General features: G+C 42.3%; 1 protein-coding gene across 2 annotated transcripts; it reads left to right on the top strand.

Annotated features, from left to right (window-relative positions):
- The first annotated feature begins 1332 nt into the window (after positions 1-1332).
- Positions 1333-23285, top strand: LOC138789650 (embryonic protein UVS.2-like). Of its 2 annotated transcripts, XR_011362749.1 has the most exons (13): positions 1333-1359; positions 1445-1498; positions 1860-2000; positions 2165-2282; positions 8389-8567; positions 10273-10354; positions 10512-10639; positions 11157-11266; positions 11422-11641; positions 12898-13016; positions 13625-13832; positions 20237-20380; positions 23097-23285. XR_011362749.1 is itself a non-coding variant. In XM_069968407.1 (12 exons), the coding sequence occupies exons 3-12, from the start codon at positions 1874-1876 to the stop codon at positions 23153-23155; spliced, it is 1350 nt and encodes a 449-aa protein (XP_069824508.1). In that variant the 5' UTR covers positions 1333-1359; positions 1445-1498; positions 1860-1873; the 3' UTR covers positions 23156-23285. The 2 variants fall into 2 exon arrangements, 1 of the variants encoding a protein (XP_069824508.1); XM_069968407.1 differs by lacking the exon at positions 20237-20380.
- The last annotated feature ends 1237 nt before the right edge of the window (positions 23286-24522 follow it).

Here is a 24522-nt window from a genome sequence, read left to right as displayed (position 1 = left end):
TACCCGTTATCTAATTCATCACTACGGAGATGCCACCATTTTTAGTTGTACCAATGTTTATACGCCTCTGCCTATGAGATTATTGGCTCTGGCTCAAATGGAAATCTAAAAAATAGTTTCTATGTAAAACAGTTATGACACCGTCCACCTATCATCATGTTCCGTATCAGTGCTCACCCATGTCATCATTACTTTCTCCCTCCCTGCTCCTGCTTTATAAAGACAGGGAACTGTTCTCATCACATTTCAGCCATCCACCACAATGCCGCCCTCATTCCTGCTTTTTATAAGTGCCATCATAGGCTTGTGTGCAGGGAACCCCCTACAGGTATGTATGATGCCTATTAATCTCTATCATACAGTCATACTAGCCTGGTCTTTCTAATTTACCAGTATAAACTCACATATTGAGTTCTAGGAAATGGGTCTGGAGTGTGATTGTGAATCCAGCCTGAGGCTATGTGGGAACACAGTATTCTTGCTCAGTATTTTTCAACCAAAACCAGAAGTGGATTGAAAACACAGAAAGGCTCTGTTCACACACAGTTGAAAGTGTGTGGATGGCCACCATGGCAAATAAGAGACGTTATTTAAAAAAAAACGGCTGCTGTTTTTAAATAACCATAATTATTTGCTATTAAATGGGGCCGTCCACTAAATTTCAACAGCTTTTTTTTCTATGGTATTTTATCGTATCGTGTGTAGTGGACTGTAGTGGAGAGCAACAGATGCCATTTGTTTCAATGACATAAGGACTCTGTGCAATATACACTAATTTAATTGGAGATCCCTCTATTGAATCCTGTGAAAAAATGTTGTGCTGTGTTTAGCCGACTGATTTTGTGTTCACACTTCTTCATAGGCTCTATTCAGAGCTTCCATCCCAGAGCCTGACAAATCCTATTGATTTAAAGGGGGTCTGTCAGTTTTTCCGCCCATTTTACAGAAGTCTTAAGGGGACATAAAATGCTACATGCAATGTTTTTTTTCTCTTGTTATATTTATGAATTCTGTGATGGAGGTCCCATGTGGAGTCTCTGTGGCATGTGACCATCACCAAAATAAAAATGTACTGTAATGGTGAAACAGTGAAAGAAAAACGCAGTTTGGGCAATATGTGTTAGTACAGTGTTGAAATTGAGCTGTACTTTTATTTAGAGTCCTGCATGATAACAGCTCAGATTCTAGTATTATAGCTAGTATCACTTGTATACTGGACACAGTCTTTTCATTTTGTGGGCTTCCTTACATAAGAGGGATAGACAGTTTTGGAGAATCGTCCTATGGGTTATAACTTTCTTTTCTTTTTTTTTTCTCATTTGTTATAGCAGAATACACAGCTGATATCCAGTGGTTCAGGTCAGTCATACTTTCTTAGTAGACTCTTGGAATTGTCAGCAGAACTTTTTTTTTTATAACCTTCAGCCATGTTTTCTTTGCACAGATCATACAGATTCCAGCAATGATATATTCACCGATATTTTATCTTCAAATCATGGTATGTAACATCATAATGCTAATATCCATAGGAGGAATATCCATACCATGCAATGGGGACCAGGGAGAGTGTTCACTACTAGAGATGAGCGAACCTCGAGCATACTCGAGTCGATCCGAACCCGAACGTTCGGCATTTGATTAGCGGTGGCTGCTGAACTTGGATAAAGCCCTAAGGCTATGTGGAAATCATGGATATAGTCATTGGCTGTATCCATGTTTTCCAGACAACCTTAGCGCTGTATCCAACTTCAGCAGCTACCGCTCATCAAATACCGAACGTTCGGATTCTGATCGACTCAAACCCGAACCCGGTTCGCTCATCAATGTTCACTACTATGACTTACTTTCTGTCTATCCAGGTAGCTCTCGGTTTATGTTGCAAGGAGACATTGCTGTTAAAAGGAACAGAAATGCTGTCATCTGTAGAGGGAAATCTTGTCTCTGGTCAAAATCAGTAGACGGTTGGGTCCATGTGCCTTACACCCTGTCTAACAACTACAGTACGTACCTGTCTCTCGTCTTATGTCTATGAAGTCAGTATTCTGCAAATTGTTGCCCCAAGCTGTTGGGAGTTGTAGTTCTGCTGCAGCTGGGAAACCATAGGTTATACATCATTGTTATAAATGATTGTTCTGAATAAGTTATTAAGATGTATGGGTTGCAGCCTCAGAGGAGAAGATGCTCATCCAAGGTGCCATGGAGGAGATAGAGGTTCTTACGTGTGTACGATTCATTCCACGGCGCAGAGAACCAAGTTATTTGAGGATCCAACCCTATGATGGGTAAGTGTCTTGTTTAAAACATTTCCAGTATTGGTCTGTATGGACCTTTTGTCTAAAATGGAGGAGATGCTCCATGTAAAGGTTTTATAAAACTATGAATGTGGAAATATAACAATTTCTAAAACTTTCAAACTTCAAGTCTAATTTTGTGTCCTTGGTTTAGTCCCAGCGCTCTCTTTTCCTGAAAACATAATTAGCCTTAAAGGGAGGCATCTAATTGCTGATATGTCACTATAGTGCACAGGGTACTGAGGATGAAGGTAAGTCTCTTACCTTAACCCTCGGCGCCATTTCAGGATATAAGCAGTCAATTAATACGTTAATAAGGCATTTCAGAGCACTGGCCCTCCGGCCAGCTTACCCATCTTAACTAATAGTAGCAGAAAGAGGGAAAGCACTGCCCCATTATTTATAAGGAGGGCCAGTCTGGGTGGATTGGTGCACCCCCTTAGTGCACCAAAATGCCTAATTAGCATAATAAACTAACTACTAATATCCAGCACTGAGGATGAAGGTAAGAAACTTCTTTTCATCCTCAGCGTCCCATGCCCGATAGGCACTTATTAGCAGGTTATAGGCCTGCTGATGATTTCCCTTTAGGGTCTTAATATACTTTATATCTATGCCGAACCCTCTGCACGTGGGCTCTCTCAAACCCCATCAACAGATGATGTCGGTGGAGATAAAGGTTGGGTGTGATGGATTCTCAGTGCCTGACCCCTTTGTTTTCTGAGAGATAAACCACTGCCAAAGCTGTCTGGCTGCTGCTTACCCCTCCCCATATAGACCACAGGAAGATTTAGCTGTGCCCAATGAAATTTATTGCATAAAATGGTACTTTCAGCTTAAAATTATATTATTACCTAGACCTGCTGAAATAAGTAATCATTTACTTTGTACGTATAAAATTAATAATAACATACCCTGTGCCCCTCAAAGTGATTATGATGATTATTAATTATGAGACTTATTGTGCACCCCCATGAATAGGATCTCCCCCCCCCCCCCCCCCCCCCCCCCGATCTTAGGAACCTACTGAACATAGGTTAATCATTGAGGTAAGTGGGAGCCCTATAAAGCCATCTTCAAGCGACTTTGCACCCACAATCTAACCCCCCCCCCCCCAAACCGCTTGTACCTTCAGATAGCTGCTTTTAATCCAAGATCTGTCCTCGTGCCCAACGGCCCGGGCTTAGATTGTGTATGCATTAGGCTGGCACACCCTCTCTGTCCCTCGTCCCCACCCTCCTCATCATTAGGAATGCTCCAGGCAGATTGTCTCCTATTCATCAGCTGTGTGAATACTGAACATGGGCTGGATCGTTAAAGGAGAAGTTTAGCGAAAATTTTTCTTAAAGAATTGTATTGCCCCACAAAAGTTATACAAGTCACCATTATACTTTTATTACAGGAAATGCTTATAAAGTGCTTTTTTCCCTGCACTTACTACTGCATCAAGGCTTCACTTCCTAGATAAAATGGTGACGTCACGAACCGACTCCCAGAGCTGTGCGGGCTGTGACTGGAGAGGACGATGGCAGGGGGACACTGAGGGACACAGGGTACTGGAGGGACACTGAGCATCCCTCTGCCATCATCCTCTCCAGCAGCCACAGACCGCACAGCTCTGGGAGTCGTGACATCAATATTTTATCCAGGAAGTTAAAGTGCCACTGTCGTGATTTTTTTTTTTGCAGAAATCAATAGTCCAGGCGTTTTTAAGAAACTTTGTAATTGGGTTTATTATCCGAAAAATGCATTTTTATCATGAAAAAGCAGTTTGAAGCTCTCCCCCCTGTCTACATTGTTCTCCTATGGAGAGAGCTAAAGAAAAGACCAAAACAGGACAACAAAGAGTTAATCTACAAATCCCTCACGGGATATCTCCTGTGACAGTCACCAGTGACCTGTCTGAGCTCGGATTACAGCTGTCACCCAGCTCCGTGCCTGTAATCCTCTGTTATCTGCTTTCTGCTGCCGGCTAACTCCCTCCTTCCTCCTCCCCCCTCCCCTCTCCCTAGAGCAGACAGGGTACGTCTCCTGCAACAAGTCACAATTTTCAGATTTTTGAGAGTGGATGAAAAAGAGGAGGGAGGGGGGGACCTGGGAAAAGGCTTTTTACATGCAGATAATGGCAGATTTGGCTAATAAACCCAATTACAAAGTTTCTTAAAATCGCCTGGACTATTGATTTCTGCAAAAAAAAAAAAATACGACAGTGACTCTTTAAGCCTTGATGCGGTAGTAAGTGCAGGGAAAAAATACTTTATAAGCATTTCCCGTAATAAGTGTATATTGGTGATTTGTATAACTTTTGGGGGGCAGTACAATACTTTAATAAAAAGTTTCGCTGGACTTCTCCTTTAACCTCTTAAAGGGAACCAAAAATTGGCTATAAAGCTGAGGAAACGTGCTGGTAGATCAGCCAGCATGCTTCCTAACCATCCCCCTTTTCCCTCTGTCCCCTGTACATAGAGCCCGCAAAGTTAGTTTATTAGTCTCCCGGGCTCTATGCAAATTACCATGTAAGTAGTCACGGTGGGCAGGAGGCTTCTTCAAGTAGTCATGGTGGGCGGGTGTCTTCTTCAAGTAGTCCGTGTCCTGGGCCGGCTCCGGCGCTGTTATCACGCCCCTCTGGGCGTGTGTAGAAAGCGCCGCATGGTGACGTCATTAGGGGGGGGCCGGCATTGCACGTGTTTACTAAGCTGCGCATGCGCAGTGCAGCCGGAGAAGACGCTGCGGTACTGCACCTGCGCGGCGTAGTACAGCAGCGGCTTCACCCACAGTACTGCGCATGCGCAGCTTAGTAAAGACATCGGCCAGGCCAACGTGCAATGCCGGCCCCCCCTAATGACGTCACCATGCGGCGCTTTCTACACACGCCCAGAGGGGTGTGATAACCGGCAACAGGACACGGACTAAGACACCCGCCCACCATGACTATTTGAAGAAGCCGCCCGCCCACCGTGACTACTTACATGGTAATTTGCATAGAGCCCGGGAGACTAATAAACTAACTTTGCGGGCTCTATGTACAGGGGATGGAGGGGACAGGGGGATGGTTAGGAAGCATGCTGGCTGATCTACCAGCACATTTCCTTAGCTTTATAGACAATTTTTGTGTGATTGGTTCCCTTTAAGGACGGAGCCAATTTTCATTTTTGCGTTTTCATTTTTTCCTCCTTGTGTTTAAAAGGCCATAGCACTTGCATTTTTCCACCTAGAAACCCCCATGAGCCCTTATTTTTTGTACTTTGCAATGACAGGTGGAATTTTTTCATAAAGTACATTGCGAAACCAGGAAAAAATTCAATGTGTGGTGAAATTGAACAAAAAAAACGCATTTCTTTTATTTGGGGGGCATTTGTTTTTACGCCATTCGCCCTGGGGTAAAACTGACTTGTTATGCATGTTCCTCAAGTCGTTACGATTACAATGATATGTAACATGTATATATTTTTTTATATTATCTGTAAAAAATTCAAACCATTGTTAACAAATATACGTTCCTCGCTCCATTCCCAGGCTTATATCGCTTTTATCCTTTGGTCTATGGGGTTGTGTGAGGTGTCAATTTTTGCGCCATGATGTGTTCTTTCTATCGGTACCTTGATTGTGCATATACGACTTCTTGATCGCTTTTTATTAAATTTTTTCTGGATTTGATGCGACCAAAAATGCGCAATTTGCCATTTTAGGATTTTTTTTGTGCTTACGCCGTTTACCGTGCGAGATCAGGATTGTGATTAATTGATAGTTCGGGCAATTACACACGCGGCGATACCAAACATGTTTATTTATTTACTTTTATTTAAAACATGGGGGACTTCTAGTATATACACTTTGATCTCTCATTGAGATCTTTGCTTTATACTTATACAGCAAAGATCAATGAGATCGGCACTCGTTTGCTTTTGGCTGCTGCAGCTGAAAGCATCCGAGTGCCGAGCCGGGATCAGCGCCATTTTGGCGAAGACCCCGGCAGGTGAAGGATGTGTGGATCGCTCCTCCGGGACAAAGTCAGTTTTAAATTTGTTTTTTAGGACAATAACTGCATCACCTGCCTAACGGACCCAAGGACAGATCTTGGATTAAAGGGGTTATCCAGCGCTACAAAAACATGGCCACTTTTCCCCCCTACTGTTGTCTCCAGTTCAGGTGTGGTTTGCAATTAAGCTCCATTTACTTCAATGGAACTGAGTTTCAAAACCACACCCAAACTGGAGACAACAGTAGGGGGAAAGTGGCCAAGTTTTTGTAGCGCTGGATAACCCCTTTAAAAGCAGCTATTCGAAGGTACAAGTGTTTTGGGGGGTCAGATTGTGGGTACAGAGGTGCTTTAAGTAACCTCTTACTAGGGGCTTCCTATGGTCACGCTTATTCATTTTGAGGTGTTTATTCTGTATAGGTGAAGACTTTGCAAGGAGGTACATGCAAATGTTCAGATGTTGTGTACAAAATTCATTACATTTCTCGAAAAAAAAAACAAAAACTATGAATTAATTAGCATGAAAATTCCTGTAAATGCTGGATATTTACCTAGATTGAATGATTGATTGTAAGATGTCGAGGTGGGAGGGTTGTGACAATTCCATGTCATTGTATTTAGAATCATTCTTTAAGCAGTCGTACTGTGAGCGACAGGCCGAGGGAAGTTAATGAATCAATTATCACTTGATAATAAACACAAAAGTAATTTATTTTATAACCTTGAATGAGCATTTAGTCTGTAGATGCAGAAAAGCTCACTACCATTCAAAGTAATGGTCTGGGTAATTGTAATGTTTTCTCCAAAGTGAACCACAGGCATGTAAATCAGCCATCATTATGGTGCCATTATCACCCTATAAACCCTATCCCCATCTGGGCTGCAGCTGTTTTCTACTGATAGTGGAGTCTGGATATTAAAACAAAAGAAAATATATGTGCTGGCAGTGACCTATATAGAATAGATGGGCTGCAATATGGCACCTCCTGAGGTCCGGCACAACACCACCCCTTTTGGAGCTGACTATGGGTCCTAGCACTTATCATTTGTTTATTAGTTGGAAACAGCTTTCAGATCAAGTTAACAAAAAGAGGTTACAAGCAGAACCCCATCTGATGACTCTACATGCTTTTCTAAAGCATATATGTAAACTCCTTGGGTCTGGGCAATAATACATGTAAGGAGCTCTGCTTGACAAACAATAAAAAGGCCGCAATGCTTGCAAGAGTATTACAGTTTGTTCAATCAGCTCATAGTGGGGCTGTCAGTGGTTAGAATTCTATAGATATGATATTGATGCTTTGTTAAATTGGTGGGGAGGGGGGCTTTGCCACAGTTATGAGCAGCTCACAGAATGACTCTACAAAGCCATGTTGTGTGCATACAGCCTGAGCAAATTAAAAACAAGAGACAGCTTGTTACTAGCGCGGACAATGGTGATTTGGTCAATATACAAAGAATCCTTCTCTGTGATCAGGGTCAGCACTTGGCCTTTCATGCCACACGCTTTATTAACCACTTTCATAACAGTAAATTGGAGGGAATCAATGGCTGTGACGTCATTTTAATCTTCTTATTAAAGAGATGAAATGCTGGAGATGGCTGGTTTACTTGTCAGTCCACATCATACAGTTTCATTTTTCACGTCAGATTTTATGATGATGATGTTCTACTGTATAATTATACAGGGGTATAGCTGGGATGGGCTGGCAGTATCAGGGAACTATCCTCCTGACATGTTTCTTTCTGGCATATACCAGAATTCCTCAGGGGAGGACATAAACCAAAGGAAGGTATAAAACTATTGGTCTGAGTAGCATGGAAAGCTTGTTGTCATATTACTGACTACCAACCTTATTACCATACTTATCCCTATCATATCATCCAGAATCCTGCACATTTCTGTTGCAGGCCTACCCCCTCCTTAGCCCTTATGCAAACTCAGTGGTCTCATCTGTGAAACCTGTTGCTGAAATGAAGTGATTAAATTGTATGCAGAAAAAATATGTAAAATTGTGAACTCATAAAAAAAAATTATAGTAATGTATTCAATAATATTACAGTATGCATTATCTGTAGGGTTAAGTGATGATAATGTTTCTCTGTCATCTTAAATAGGTGCTGGTCCTATGTTGGGCGTGTAGGGGGTGCACAAGACCTATCCCTCATGAAGTCAGGGTGTCTGCACTGGGGTATAATACAGCATGAACTGCTTCACTCACTGGGTTTCCAACATGAGCAGTGTCGCAGTGACAGAGACAAATATATCCGCATTAACTGGGGAAACATCAGCCAAGGTATGACAGGCAGTACAATATTATCCCATGCATGTCCTTATATTCCAGTACTACTGCTGAAGGGTTAAATCAGACACACAAGTAACATTTTGTCCACAGGTGAAATATATTTTGGCCTAATCAGAGTAGTCCATCTCTATGGCCAATACACATAGGAGTAAAGTCAGACAAGATGCTGGCTGATTTCAACAGGACCAGCCAACTGCCTGATGCATATGACAGTATTAAGGCAAAGGAATTGGACTTGTAGAATTTCAATACCTTATCAAAGTTTCCCTACAGTAGTCTGTCCCCCTCTCCCACTGAGAGCCCACATGTGTTTGACCAAATCAAGCATGCATGTGCATGGGGAAGACTGAAGGAATAGCTGTGGGCTAAACAGATATCCATCCAATTAGTATTGAAAGTGTATGGCTACCTTTAGTATTACTACTGAGCAAGCCTACACCCACAGAAGAACTGGCGTTACTTCTCTAAGACGTTTGGCACAACCTCCCTGCTGAGCTCCTTCAAAACTGTGACCAAGCTGATGCTGTTTAGAAGGCAAAAGGTCATAACATAAAAAATTGATCTGATTAATGCTGCGTTTACACGGAACGATTATCGTGCAAATTCGCACGATAATGATCGAATTCGAACGATAATAGTACATGTAAACGCTGAAAACGATCAAATGACGAACGAGAAATCCTTCATTTTGATCTTACAACATGTTCTAAAATCGTTGTTCGGCGTTCGCAAAAACTTCGCAGATCGTAACCAATGTGTGAGATAGGCTTAAGCGATCGCAAAACGATCGCAAAAGAATTTCCGTACGATATATTGTACCGTCTAAACGCTGATTGTTATGGAAAAAAAATCGTTACTCCGACATTGTTAATCGTACGATCGGGCCAATTATCGTTTCGTGTTAACGCAGCATTAGATTTTTCTTGTGTGGTCACTTTGCATTTTGTTAATTGATACAAATAAACTGTTAACTCTTCAATTTTCAAAAGGATTCTTACTTTATTGCATTTTTCCACCCCTACAACATTTGTACAGTACTGTGTTTTAACTGGAGGAGGAATACATGGAAACATAGAAGCAGCAGAAAAAGACCACTGGGTCTATCTAGTCTGCCCTTTTAGTATTTCCCTTCTTATTATCTCAGGAATGATATATGTTTATCTAGGCTTTGAAAAACATAGCCCCTTTTTTTCCAGAAACAGCACCACTTTTGTCATTAGTTTGGGTGTGGTTTTGAGGCTCAGCTCCATTGAAGTGAATGGAGTAGACTTCCAGTACCACGCACAACCTGTGGACAGGAGTGAGGCTGTTTTTGCAAGAGAGTAGCTGTGCTTTTCTAATCCTGGATAACCCCTTTAAGGTGACCACTACATGGATTTCATCAAAAAGCAATGACACTTACTCTATGTGGTGTTTAGTAGGTTCTGATGTCTCTTTATCACAGTGGAAAATATGATGTCTTATAGAACATACATAAGACATTGGACAATCTTAGTGTACTAGATGCTTCTGACAGTTCCAAAGTCACATTTAATGTAATCTATTCCTCATAACATCTCTGCAATGAGCCCAAACTATTGCATCTTGGTAATCATGCAGTGATAAATTATACATAGGCTTTTTCTTATCTTTCATTATTGTCACTTCTTCTACTACGAATAATTTCCTTCATGTCCTGTTCTTCCATATTTTTTAGACAAAGAACGCAATTTCTACAAAATGACCACCCAAAACCTAGGAGTACCTTATGACTACCTGTCTGTTCTTCACTATGGCAAGTAAGTTGGTTAGGTCTGATAAGTTTAAAACTAGTTTTATATATGAAAAGGTCAATGAACACAGTACTTTCCTAGGCTGCCAGGTGGATGTAAAATCATGCTTACTGTAAAGCACATTATTTATTGTCTTCCATGTGTCAATCTGTACTTGTTATAGGTTTGCCTTTGCAAGTGATTCTGGGAAACCTACCCTTGAACCGACTGGCAACCCCCATGCTCTGATTGGTCAGCGTGTTGGGCTAAGTTCTTTGGATGTTACCAAGATTAACAAGCTCTATGAATGCAGTTAAGTTGTGGATTAAGACTTGTAATAGTGTTAGAGAATGTATCCTCTAGAATCATTGAGCATCCCTGGCTGAGTGACTTGTATTGACATAGTGACCACAAGAGGAGTAAATGTACTGTTGAGGGCCATTGATTTTTGCAGGATGTGATTTATCATTTTGTCAGTGCAAGTGGGTATACAAAATACAGCTCTTTGATTTGTGGTAGACCTGTCAATGTCTTTTCCTTCAAGACCAGGAAGCATGTGTCTAGCCAGATCTCTGAAGGGGCTGCACTCAAGTCTCCTGGTCTTCTTCTCAGTGTCACTACATCAGCATGGTCCCTAAGTTCCCCTGCCCTCTTATGCTTCCTATCAATGACACAAGATTTGTATTTAGAAATAGACATACAGGCCACATAGTGCATGAACGGCCACATTTACACAGTGTATTGAACTGTAGTTCTTTGATTATTTGTGTAATTTAGGAACCAAAGCCTTTGCAGGTCAGAACCTAAATGCCTTTTTCTGTTATTGTAGATATCTGTAGTTACCTGCTGCCAGATGCACATGGTATAATTTCATGGGAGTCCAAGAAGAATCTAAACATTACAACTTGTGTGTGGGTAATCCGGGTTCCAGAGGACAAGGTACTGGTGTATGTGTGTGTGTGTGTGTGTGTTTGTGTGTGTGTGTATATATATATATATATATATATATATATATATATATATATATATAATGCAGTGACTGTGCAGTACAAGTGAATGAATACATGTCATCCCTAGACTTCCCTTCCATGTAGGTTTTCCTGCAGTTTGAGTCATTCAGCATTCAGTCCTCCATAGACTGTGCTCAGGCCTCTGTTACTGTATATGATGGAATCAGCAAAGAGGCTCCCATTCTTATCAACAAAGCATGTGGGATCATTCCTCCACCTGCCCAAATTTCCTCTGGAAGATTCACAAAGATAAAATTGACCACTTCAAGGATTGGAAGCAGATTTAAGGCAATATACAGTTCAAGTGAGTACATGAAAGTATTGAAACTTGCTTTTCATTGTTTTATTCTGTAAATGCATCTAAAATGAAAAATTAAGCAACTTTGTAATAGTTCTTAAATAAAAATGACCTACAATTTAGTATTTTTGTACAGCTCCCGTGCAGACTATGCATCTCCATAGTAACAGACAGCAAACAAACTGTGTAGTCTGATCCTGCAGTCATATTTTATCTACACAAATGTACATTATCACAACGTAGGGCACAAATGAAGGATTGTATGAGACTGCAAGCTGCAGGATTACACTAGCCAGAAGATGACTTGCTATCTGTTATCATAAAATGCTTAATGTGCATAGGAGATGTAGAATCACAATGTTAGGAAATTTGTAAAGAAGTATTCCCTGTTGTATTATAACTCTAATAATGTGCTCAGCCTGGTGCGTAAAAACTATACTTACCTCCTCACTCCTGCTGCTGTTCTATGCAGTGCACAGGCTGACCCCAAACAGAACAAGGGCTGTGGAATGGGACCCGCTCAGGGAGAACATCAGCGGCAGGATTGAGGAGGTAAGTACCAGGCTGAGCAAATTTTTAGAATAATAATAATAATAATACAACTCTGAATATCCTTTTAATTAAAGCGACTGTGTCCTCACAATCTGTCTCCCCCAAACCACTTGTACCTTCAGATAGCTGCTTTTAATCCAAGATCTGTCGTGGGGTCCGTTCGGCAGGTGATGCAGTTATTGTCTTAAAAACAGATACCCATAGGTGACTTTAGAGTGGTATCTAAACCTTCATCGATTGTGACTAAAGCTCAGTATCAATAGTCCAACCGACTCCAATCCATATATCCAATCTGTATATAGTATGTAATTATATATATGTGTGTCACAGTCTGCATGTTTTTTTTTATTTTTTTTATTTCCCGAGAACTTTAGTGGAGGACAGGGACCGCCATCATGGTTGGGCTCACCCTAGAAAGGAAGTGGATCACCCCAAAACGAACATCCCCACTATTGTGTGTAGCATTGAAATGTGTCTTTTATCTGTAAATATTTAGTTCAACTGTTGCTTTCACACTGTACTTTTTCTAAACTTCATTGGGAAATGGTCAGAAAAAGAAATGGTGGGAACACTGTTATTAAGGACCTGCAGTTTCTTGTGCAGATCCACAGCTTATGAAGAGATTGTCACTATGCTATAATGTTACAGGACCTAGGGTTGCTTCTGTGTTATGTGGCAGCTGGTAACTTTATTCCATTTTTATATTATAGTAAACTGTGGGGAATCCTTGGTCAGTACAACCGGAAACTTTTCAACACCACATTTTCCTTCTCAATACCCTAACTCAGTTAACTGTGTGTGGGTCCTATCTGCACCTGCAGGGAACAAGGTGAGTCACAGGTTGATATCATTCAGTGATTTTCTGTAACTTTTAGGCTATGTTCACACTACGTAAAACTATGGCCGTTGTTGCCGATGGCAACAACGGCCATAGTTTTTGCGGGGTGGAACAATGCCTTAGTTTCAATGGGATCCCGGCCGGAGCATATACACATCGTATACGCTCCGGCCGGGATCCTGTGCGGCCCCGCAAATAACTGACATGCCAGTTTTCTGCGGCCACAATTCAATGAATTGCTGCTGTAGGAAACCCTATCAGTTCACACTATGAAGCGATCGGCTCCGGCCGCTCGCTCCATAGTGTGCAGGGGGAAGCTCTGATGCGGGCGCGCACTGATGCGCCCGCATCAGAGCTCTGCGGCCGGACAGATCATCCAGCCGGTACTTAAGTATCGGCCACGATGATTTGGGCAGAGACTGGCCGTTCCGTGACCCAGCCGGGACATAGCCTTAAGGTGCTCCGGGGATGAAAAAAAGGGGTAATTTCTGTTTAGTCCATACCTTATATGTATCCTATTAAAAATAAAAAAATCCTTAAAAAAACACCCTTTCCTCTTGTGTCCTTTAAGAGTTAAGTAAACCTGTTATTTTTTGCAGATCACACTCCATGTTTCCCCATTTAGTTTGGAACCATCGCCAGGTTGCTCCTATGACTATTTCCTTCTGCGTGATGGACGGAGACAAACCAAGAAATGTGGTCACCTTCCGAAGCTGGATTTTGTATCTTCTAGCCATTATCTTGTTGTACATTTTCACAGTGACTCCTCTGTCCAGGCACATGGCTTCTTTGCTACCTATTCATTCTGTAAGTAGATGCTGTAATGCAAGGGTATAGAGCAGACTCATATGAAGGGTCACCAGTATATACAGCCAGTTCAAGACATAAAGCCTGCTAAATCATGACACTTAAAAATATATGTATAAAAAAAACAACAACACCTGGATGGGGCAGATTTTACTATGGGGTTACCAAGCCATGCCCTGAAAAAAGGGAAAGAGCATTCATTATGTTTGCATACCTTTTTTGGTAGGCGTTCTATGTAGGTTCAGACTATACAGGGTTTATTTGTAATTTGTTCCCAAAATGACACATCTGAATAAGTAATGTGCTTTTTGCATAAAAATGGGTTACCACCCAAACAGACGTCCAATGTAATAGAATAAACGGTTAGGCCCAGAAGTATTTAGACATTTAGGGTACGTTCACACTTACCGGATCCGCAGCTGATTTTCCGCTGCGGATCCGCAGCAGATTTCATTGAAATAACTGAACACAGCATCAAATCTGCACCATCCAATCTGCTGCAGATCTGCTGCAGATCTGCTGTAGATCCTGTAGGTCTGACCGCACCCTTAGGGTACAAACCCACACACCGTATATGCAGCAGATACGCAACAAATACACAGCAGATTTGATGGTTTAGATTTGTTGCTGTGTTCAGTTATTTAGATCTAATCTGCTGCATATTTGTTGCGTATTTGCTGCGTATCGCAGCAGTAAATACGCTGCGTATACGGTGTGTGGGTTTATACCCTTAGGGTGCGTTCACACCTACAGGATCTGCAGCAGATCTGCAGCAGATTTGATGCTGTGTTCAGTTATTTAAATGAAATCTGCTGCAGAAAATCAGCTGCAGATCCTGTAGGTGTGAACGCACCATTAAACAGTTTTAATCACATAGGGGGACATTTATCAAACTAATTGTGCCTGTTTTTAGTCTACTATATCCAGTTTGCGCTCAAAATAAATCTAATTTGAATTTATGAAGCTTTTTTAGACAAGACTATCCAAATTAGATGCGACTTTTTGAATTAGATTTTTTGTTGTTAATTAGATCGAAAGTGCGCCAGAATTCTTTTTTAGCTAAATTTATTAACTGCTCAATTTTTAAAAAAGTCGCATATATTGGCGCATCGCTACGTCTGCTCCAAATCAGGTGAATTTATTAGACTAATTAAAAGACCATTATTTTTAAGACACATTTACTATGCTATTAGACAATTTACATAAATTTGACTAAACACTTTAGACTGAAAATTATGCCAAAACATCTTTGACAAAATCGTGTTTTTAGATTTGTTAGTAAATATCCCCCATATTGTACACCACTACAATTGATGAAAGACAAAGTCATGTGATTGAAGTAGAGACATTCACCTTTAATTTAAATTAAAGATTAAAGATTAATTTAAATTAAAGATTCCCGCTGTCTGCCCGCTCCGTGCAGCAGGCGGATACAGCGGGAGGACCGCCTGGAAAACTGGGATACAGCCTATGGCTATGGCTGTATCCCAGTTTTCCAGGCGGTCCTCCCGCTGGATCCGCCCGCTGCACGGAGCGGGCAGACAGCGGGAATCATTACCGAGGGTTCGGGTTCGTACGAACCCGAACCAATCTTGGTTCGTACCATCCCTACTAATAAGACGTTTTGGTGCACTGGTGGCAAGACTACCACCAACAGTGCACTAATGCAGCCCACTCTGCTGATATTCGTTAGAAGGGGCAAGCTGTCCGGGACGGATCAGTGCACTGAGGGTGGTAGTATTTAAAGGCCTAATTAGCACAGGTAATAATCTGCTAATATCATGAAAACAGTGCTGAGGATGAAGGTAAGAAATGTACCTTCAGCCTTAGCGCCACAAGCACTTCAGGGACATATCAGCAGGTTACATGCTTTCAACCTGCTGATAGTTTCCCTTTAATGTGTCATGAAATAAAGAGGTAACAGGTCACACTGGACCCCAAAATTGCTTATCAATTATTCAACTAGATTTGCATTTCAAGGGAAATACATAGTGCCTGAAAAGAGCGCCCCTTTAACAGTGACTTCCCTTTAAGAGAAACTTTAACCCTGGATACCCTCCCTTTAAGAGCAACTTTGGTACAGTCCCTTGAAGTGGCGACTTTGGTGCCAACGCTTTGAGTGACCTATATACTGTCCCTTTAAGACCAGCTTAAGTACTATCCCTTTAAAAGAGACTTTGGTACCATCCTTTGAAGAGCAACTTTAGTGCTGTCCCTTTAAGAGTGACTTTGACCCCGGCCCTTTAAGAAAAACTTTATTACTGTCCCTTTAACCCTTAGAGCAGTGATTTCCAACGGCACACTTTTTATACTTAATTTCCCGGGGCACACCACCAACCAAAATGGCACAAAATGACACTAAAACAGTACATATTATACATATAGTTAATAATATAGATTCTAAATGTATTTATACTCACTCAGTGTGAAACCTGGGCCTGTTTTCTTCTCCCCCCTGTGCTTCTCTCCTGTGCTTTTCTCCACCATACTTCTCCCCCTACTTCTCTCCTGTGCTTCTCTCCACCATACTTCTCCCCCCTGCTTCTTTCATGTGCTTCTCTCCACCATACTTCTCCCCCCTTCTTCTCTCCTGTGCTTCTCTCCACCATACTTCTCCCCCCTGCTTCTCTCCACCATACTTCTCTCCTGTGCTTCTCTCCACCATACTTCTCCCCCCTGCTTCTCTCCTGTGCTTCTCTCCCCCATGCTTCTCTCCACCATACTTCTCCCCCCTGCTTCTCTCCACCATACTTCTCCCCCCTTCTTCTCTCCTGTGCTTCTCTCCACCATACGTCTCCCCCCTGCTTCTCTCCTATGCTTCTCTCCCCCATGCTTCTCTCCTGTGCTTCTTTCCACCATACTTCTCCCCCCTGCTTCTCTCCACCATACTTCTCCCCCCTGCTTCTCTCCTATGCTTCTCTCCCCCATGCTTCTCTCCTGTGATTCTCTCCACCATACTTCTCCCCCCTGCTTCTCTCCCCCATGCTTCTCTCCTGTGCTTCTCTCCACCATACTTCTCTCCCCCTGCTTCTCTCCTGTGCTTCTCTCCCCCGTGCTTCTCTCCTGTGCTTCTCTCCACCATACTTCTCTCCCCCCTGTTTCTCTCCACCAAACTTCTCTCCACCAAACTTCTCTCCCTTCTGTTTCTCTCCCCCATCCCCATGTTTCTCTCTCCCCCCTGCTTCTCTCCCCTGTATCTCCCCCATCCCCAGGTTTCTCTTCCCCATTGTTTTCTCCTGTTTCACAGGGGCACCATAGTTTGGGGAACTTTCCCGCGGCACACCCGACCATGTGTCGCGGCACACTAGTGTGCCACGGCACACTGGTTGAAATCACTGCCTTAGAGGACAGAGCCAATTAAAATTTTTGCTTTTTCGTCTTTTACTCCTTGTGCTTAAAAGGCCATAGCACTTGCATTTTTTCACCTAGAAACCCACATGAGCCCTTATTTTTTGCGCCACTAATTGCACTTTGCAATGACAGGCTGACTTTTTTCATTAAGTACACTGCAAAACCAGAAAAAAATTCAATGTGTGGTGAAATTGAGAAAAACAAAACAAAACGCATTTTTTTTATTTGGAGGCTATTTTTTTACGCCGTTAGCCCTGGGGTAAAACTGACTTGTTATATATGTTCCTCAAGTCGTTATGATTACAACGATATATAACATGTATAACTTTTATATTATCTGATGGCTTGTAAAAAATTCAAACCATTGTTAACAAATATATGTTCCTTAAAATCACTCCATTCCCAGGCTTATAGCGCTTTTATCCTTTGGTCTGTGGGGCTGTGTGCGGTGTCATTTTTTGCGCCATGATGTTTAATTTCTATCAGTACCTTGATTGCACATATGCAACTTTTTCATTGCTTTTTATTACAATTTTTCTGGATTTGATGCTAACAAAAATTAGCAATTTTGCACTTTGGGATTTTTTGGCGCTTACGCCGTTTACCGTGTGAGATCAGGAATGTGATTAATTAATAGTTTGGGCGATTACGCACGCAGCGATACCAAACATGTTTATTTATTTATTTTTATAACATGTGAAAAGAGGGGTGATTCACACTTTTATTAGGGGAGGTTTTTTTTTATTATTAATGACACTTTTTTTTTCTTTTACACTTATACTAGAAGCCCCCCTGGGGGACTTCTAGTATATGCACACTGATCTCTCATTGAGATCTATGCTGTATACTAATACAGCATAGATCAATGAGATAAGCTATGGATTGCTTCCGGCTGCTGCAGCCGGAAGCAATCGAGTGCCGAGCCGGGATCAGCGTCATTATGGCGCAGACCCCGGCCCGATCCGGATGTGTGGATCGCTGCTCCGGGACAACGTCCCAGAGGGCGATCCACCCCACTAGACACCAGAAAACGGCTGCATAAGGTAATCGGATGAGTTGTCATCTTTGACAGCTGCATCCAATTACCTAATTAGCGGGCACGGCGATTGTACCATGCCAGCTAATAGCCCCGGGCTATATGCGGCACCTGGGACCGCGGCACCCGGGCCACGCGGCTACGCTCTGAACACCCGTAGGTGGCCCTGGACTTACAGGTACGTCCAGGGTCACCTAGGGGTTAAGAGTGACTTATGTAACATCCCTTTAAGAGTGACTTGTGTACTGTCCCTTTAAGAGTGACTTTGTTACTGTCTTTTTAAGAACTACTTTGGTACTGTGCTTTTAAGAATGACTTATGTAATGCCCCTTTAAGAGCAACTTTGGTACCTCCCTTTTAAGAGCAAGTTTGGTACCTCTGCTATTTCACTGACTCAGCTCTGCTGTATCATGCAGGTATCGGCTCTGCTACATCACTGACATAGATCTGTTACTTTCCTGACTCAGCTCTGCTGTTTCATGCAGGTATCATCTCTGCTACTTTACTGACTCAGCTCTGCTACGTAGTGCGGATATTGGCTCTGCTACATGGCTGGCTCAGCTCTGCTATGTAGTGTGGGTATCTGCTACTTTACTGATTCAGCTCTGCTACTTTACTGACTGAGCTCTGCTACTTTACTGACTCAGCTCTGCTGTATCATGTGGGTATCGGCTCTGCTACTTTACTGACTCAGCCCTGCTGTATTATGCGGGTATAGGCTCTGCTACTTTACTGATTCAGCTCTGCTACTTTACTTACTCAGCTCTGCTACGTAGTGCGGGTATCGGCTCTGCTACATAGCTGACTCAGCTTTGCTACGTCATGCTGGTATCGGCTCTGCTACATGGCTGGCTCAGCTCTGCTACGTAGTGTGGGTATCGGCTCTGCTACATGGCTGGCTCATCTCTGCTACGTAGTGCGGGTATCAGTTTTGCTACATGCTGCTGGCTCAGCTATGCTACGTAGTGCAGGTATCGGCTCTGCTACATGGCTGACTCAGCTCTGCTACGTAGTGGGGGTGTCGGCTCTGCTACATGGCTGGCTCTGTTCTGCTATGTAGTGCGGGTATTGGCTCTGCTACATGGCTGGCTCAGTTCTGCTACATAGTGTGGGTATTGGCTCTGCTACATGACTGGCTCAGCTCTGCTACTTTACTAACTGAACTCTGCTACTTATAATGGTAAAGATCATTGCTTGGTTACCATGACAATCTTACTCATGTAAGTGAGACAAAATCGCTGAGGACCTTCCATCTTCTACATCTGCTATTGACCAATAGTGGACATGTGACTGTGTGGATGTATCAGGAATTGACTGAGAAAACCTTAGAATTTCTATTGGCTGCTATATTTCAGCTATTTGCATATGTGTTGTGATTGGCTGTTAGCGTTTACATTGTGGCCATTATTTCCTATGGGCCATTATTTCCTATGGGCCATTATTTCCTATGAGAAATTAGGGGTCTTTAAACGTAAATTTCTTAAAAACGTCAAATCCGATCGAAACGAAAAATAGATAGCACACCTCTCCTCACCTTTGAGGGCTTCGTAACACAGTTTGAACAGAATGCGTGCGCAAATTGGTTCGGCCTGTATTAATCGCAGAAGAATAGCTGGAAGAAGAAGCGAAAGAAGAAGAAAAAGCGGAAGAAGAATACGGATTACAATATAATTAATATAATTACCTTAAAGACTGTGAAAATGGGGTATTATGTGAGATTTTTGTTCAACCTCTATACATAGATAAATGTCTCCACTTTAGTCACATTTTGGCGTTTTTTGTTTCACAGCCTTTGTGGTGGTGTAAAGAGGGTTAATGACCAGAATTTTGTCACTGTCCAAATATTTCTGGACCCACTGTAGTTATGTTATATGAGTGGGATGGGGGGGGGGGGTCACATTTCTATTGAGAATGTTCCCTTTTCATATTTGCATTGAATATGAGCAAAGTAATTTAGTATTGTTCATTCCATAGTTGTAATAACTCTGCACTATTTAATTTCCTCCTTTGATCACAGAAGAACATTAATCTCCTGCTGTTAAATAATCTCTAATGACAGATGATTGTATTGTGGAATATTGCCAGTCAGACTATTTTAACCTAAAAATGGTCCCGTCACGTACATATTTCAGAAAGATCAGACATTAATAATACAAGCCAGGTAGGGTTTCTAATTCAAGAGCATGATTGTTAACACATGTACCATTACATCAGCTTAAAAGTGAGCTCCTTCATAACACAGCTGGGATATTGTACAATGCCTGGGCATTAAGGAAGGGGGGGCTATAGGCGACAAAGAAATAGCTGGCAGAACTGCTGAGGTGATAGATAATTGAGGAATATGTAAAATCATCATTATAAATTAGAGGGTAGTGGTGGCAATGTAATGGGCGCATTTATGCTGACCTGCATATTCTAAAATCTTTAGCACAGTTATCGCTTAGGGATTGTAGCTGCAAGCAACAACCCGTAAACACACAAAAAAACAAAATGTATATAGGTCAGTGTCTCGAAAATCTCTTTAAAGAGACCCTGTCAGCTCTATATCATGCTTAGAGCTGCAGACATGGGCAGACATCTGATAGGGGGATAAAGCAAATGATACCAGTCTCATAGCTGATGGCTGTTTGCAAAGTTATAAAATCATTGGGGAGATCTCACAAGATCAGCGTATCTGCTCACCAGTCTTACCTAAATGTGGCAGACAAAAATCATGGTAAATTGTGTGCAGGAGGATGCCACATCCTCTCCAGCCTTGTTGTGCCCCCTGTCCGCCCATCAGGCAAACAGCAAAGTTGCAAATTTTTGCGGAAACCAGCTGGTTAGTACATACATGTCTTCTCCTTCCCCACCTCTCCCTGCTCTGCATGATTGATATACAGGGTTAAGCTTCCAGCTCTGAGCAGTGTACATCCATTATGCAGAGCAGGGTGGAGTAGTGGAGTAAGGAAGCGTGCATGCTACAGCTCAGCCCAGCCTCTATGACATTTAGGGTTGGAAGGAACATGTGATTTCATTACTTTGTAAACAGCCATCAGCATAAGATATAGGTATTTGTTTTAACTCCCTATTAGCTATGTGCCTAAGTCTGCAGCATTAAAGGGGTTATCCAGCGCTACAAAAACATGGCCACTTTTGCCCCTCTCTTGTCTCCAGATTGGGTGGGGTTTCAAACTCAGTTTTATTGAAGTAAATGGAGCTTAATTGCAAACAACACCTGAACTGGAGATGAGAGGGGGAAAAGTAGCCATGTTTTTGTAGCGCTAAATAACCCCTTTAAAGGACAACTCCCGCGGGACCCCAAAAAAAAAAAAAACACAGACACACACAGACACCATACTCACCATCTCTCCGGTGACGATCGCCACTCGATTCGCCCGCCGTCCGCCTCTCCGTCGCCGCCGTCCGCCATCCAGCGATGTCTCCAACTTCCGGGTCCAGGGGATGGAAAAGGCTGCCGGTGCTCAGCCAATCAGGGCTGAGCAAGCTGGAAGCCATGTGATGCGCTCCAGCCAATGAAAAGGCTGCTGGTGCGCATGTGCACCAGCAGCCTTTTCATCCCCATTCACTTTGCATGAAGACGCCGAGGAGGAAGAAGACCCGGACCGCCCCTCGGCTCTGACGTCGTCGTCACCAGATGCCGCCCCGGAGAAGAGGACCGTGACGATCGTAATAGGTAATGTATACATTCCTTAACTTCCGGGGTGGGGGGTCGGGGGTCCGAAAGTGGGGGAAGGGGGCCAGGCCGGGTATTTAACCACATTACAAAGTTATATAACTTTGTAATGTGTGTTAAATGAGCAAAAAAAAATTTTTGTGGGAGTTGTCCTTTAAGCATGATACACAGCTGACAATAACATTAAGCATTGCGGACTATAATCCCAGCCAAATTCCCTCTATGTTTACAACACACAGGGCCATTTGGTGCCATCTTGTATTGCTATGTCTGTTCAATTTTGCAGTGTTGGGTGAAGTGTTGGCACCTCATAAATACTCTAAATTAAAAATAGAATTTGGCATGGTGTCACAACTACTGGAAGACCTTAACATCCAAGGGACTTTTACAGCCGCCTTTGGTATGTGACTGCACATACACTAGGAGAGCACCAAGCCTAAAAATAGTGATCCATAGATCATTATGAGGAATGCATTGTCAGGATAGGGCTTTATTAGGACGCAGTGGATTATAAGTATATCATGGACCATCTGCTATCCGATTCTGCCTATAAACCAATATGGGCTAGAGCTAGACAGTCGTCTTTAAGGATAGGATGCATATATCTGGAGCAGCATGCGTCCCAGGGCATCACCAAGGCAATGGGTCTTGGTTAAGGGATTTATATACAAGGCTAGGGCAGCAATATACATATTTTCCCCAGGTGGAGGAAGGTACCTAGTTGCGTTTGCATGCATAGATTAGCTATAGACTTACACATACATATGGATTAGCGTGTATCTTTCCGCCACTCGTACTTTAGTTTATGTGGGGCTTCATACATAGAGGTTCAGATAGACAGAATGACTATTCAGGATTCAGGGCAGTACCAGTGGTCTAATGGTCAGAAGGGATCCATGTGTCGGTTAAACTTGCAAATTTTAAGACCAGACAGCCATCTAAGGTTTATGGAGTTGATTTACCATAGCGTGGATGGTAATGGGTCTAGGACATAATACCTGAGGGGCCAGATCACCTTCAGTCCACTCTGGGAGAATTACCCACAATCAACTTCTCGGGGGAAAAATGTACAAAGGGTTGTTTAGATATTCTGCCCATGTAGAGATTGCTCTTAGTTGTATCCATCTGGAGCATGTATACATTGTGTATTATTGCATGCATTGCTTCTCGTTTCATCAGTTATTTAACTTGTGTGTTGCAGCTCCATTTTCACCAAGACACCAGAATGATGTTCCATCCAAATCAGCTTCAAAATTCTAGATAATCATCAGTGATTCCTCTGCTGGACAGCAGGTGGCGCTATAGAAACTCATTGCACAAATATATCCCCATGGACTATCACAGTGCTTGGCTTACCACGTCAGTGCAAGAAAACAGATGTTATAAATAATCTTATCTGCACTGCAAGTTTACCAATAGCTATAATAAAACCTACTGCTTGGGCAACAAAACATGCATGTAGAAGTGAATGCTTGGGACTAATAATGCTTAATAATAAATGGATAGATGATACTTTTTGCATAGATAGATATTTAGTATTTTTGCTAGTGAATAGGCCTGCTGTTTATTCTAATTCTGTGCTTGCTGTAATGGATATCAGCTCTTTATTCATAAACTTCCAGGTGGGCTTGTACCTATATATAGGTTTTCATCTAAACAAGCAGAGATGCAGTGTAAAGAGACACAGAGAAATGTGAACCTGACCCTGCCATTCAATTTCACTCTAACTTAAGATGCCCATATACTTTATAGTAAAGTATCCTTTCGTTCTCATGGGAGATAAGACCCCCCCAGCAATGAGCAGTAATTTGTGGAAAAGTGCACAGTAAATCTTCAGTTCCCCTATAGCGCCACCACAGGGAAAATAAAACATTACACATTTTCATTAAAATCATTGGCCTGTCTGAGTACTACATACTGAGTCCTAAAGAAAAGTGAGACATAGGTGGCAATGGGAATTACATATGAATGTGCAGGACCATATCTACTGAGCAAAGTTTACGGAGAGATGTCATTAGACTTTCTTAATATGTAAAGGCTATTATATGTGACTCTGTAATCATGTGCTGCACGAACAATTTCTAAATCATTTGTGTGGCCCTTTGCTTTATTCAGCTGTCAGCCACATATTCCTTAAAGGGGTTATCCAGCGCTACACAAACATGGCCACTTTCCCCCTACTGTTGTCTCCAGTCTGGGTGGGGTTTTGAAACTCAGTTCCATTGAAGTAAATGGAGCTTAATTGGAAACTGCACCTGAACTGGAGACAACAGTAGGGGGAAAAGTGGCCATGTTTTTGTAGCGCTGGATAACCCCTTTAAAGTGCAGCTGACAGCCAGTGATTTTTAGGCAAGCCAAAACAGTCCAGTCCCGGTTTTGCCAATTATTGGTCTCAGACACATAGCAACCAATTGCAGATCAGTTTTCATCTCTCAAAATAAGCTGTGATTGGTTGAAGAAAATCAGACAAATTGATAAATCTGGACCATAGAGTCCAAAAGAGGTAGCACTTCCTCGGCACTACAACAAGTGTGACCATACACAGATGATGCTATTACAAGACCTCATATGATCCGATTAGTAGGTCAGCAAAAGATTAGAGGAGATAAGTATTGTTTTTATTGGTC

This window comes from Dendropsophus ebraccatus, chromosome 4 (assembly GCF_027789765.1).
Source record: "Dendropsophus ebraccatus isolate aDenEbr1 chromosome 4, aDenEbr1.pat, whole genome shotgun sequence".
NCBI lineage: Eukaryota > Metazoa > Chordata > Amphibia > Anura > Hylidae > Dendropsophus > Dendropsophus ebraccatus.
The sequence above is the reverse complement of the archived record's forward strand: the minus strand, read 5'-3'. Positions and strand labels throughout refer to the sequence as shown.

Coding starts and splice junctions, on each gene's coding strand:
- LOC138789650 (XM_069968407.1), top strand. CDS start 1,874: ATGTTGCAAGGAGACATTGCTGTTAAAAGGAACAGAAATGCTGTCATC. Junction 2,001..2,164: donor CACCCTGTCTAACAACTACA/GTACGTACCTGT, acceptor TATGGGTTGCAG/CCTCAGAGGAGAAGATGCTC. Junction 2,283..8,388: donor AGGATCCAACCCTATGATGG/GTAAGTGTCTTG, acceptor CATCTTAAATAG/GTGCTGGTCCTATGTTGGGC.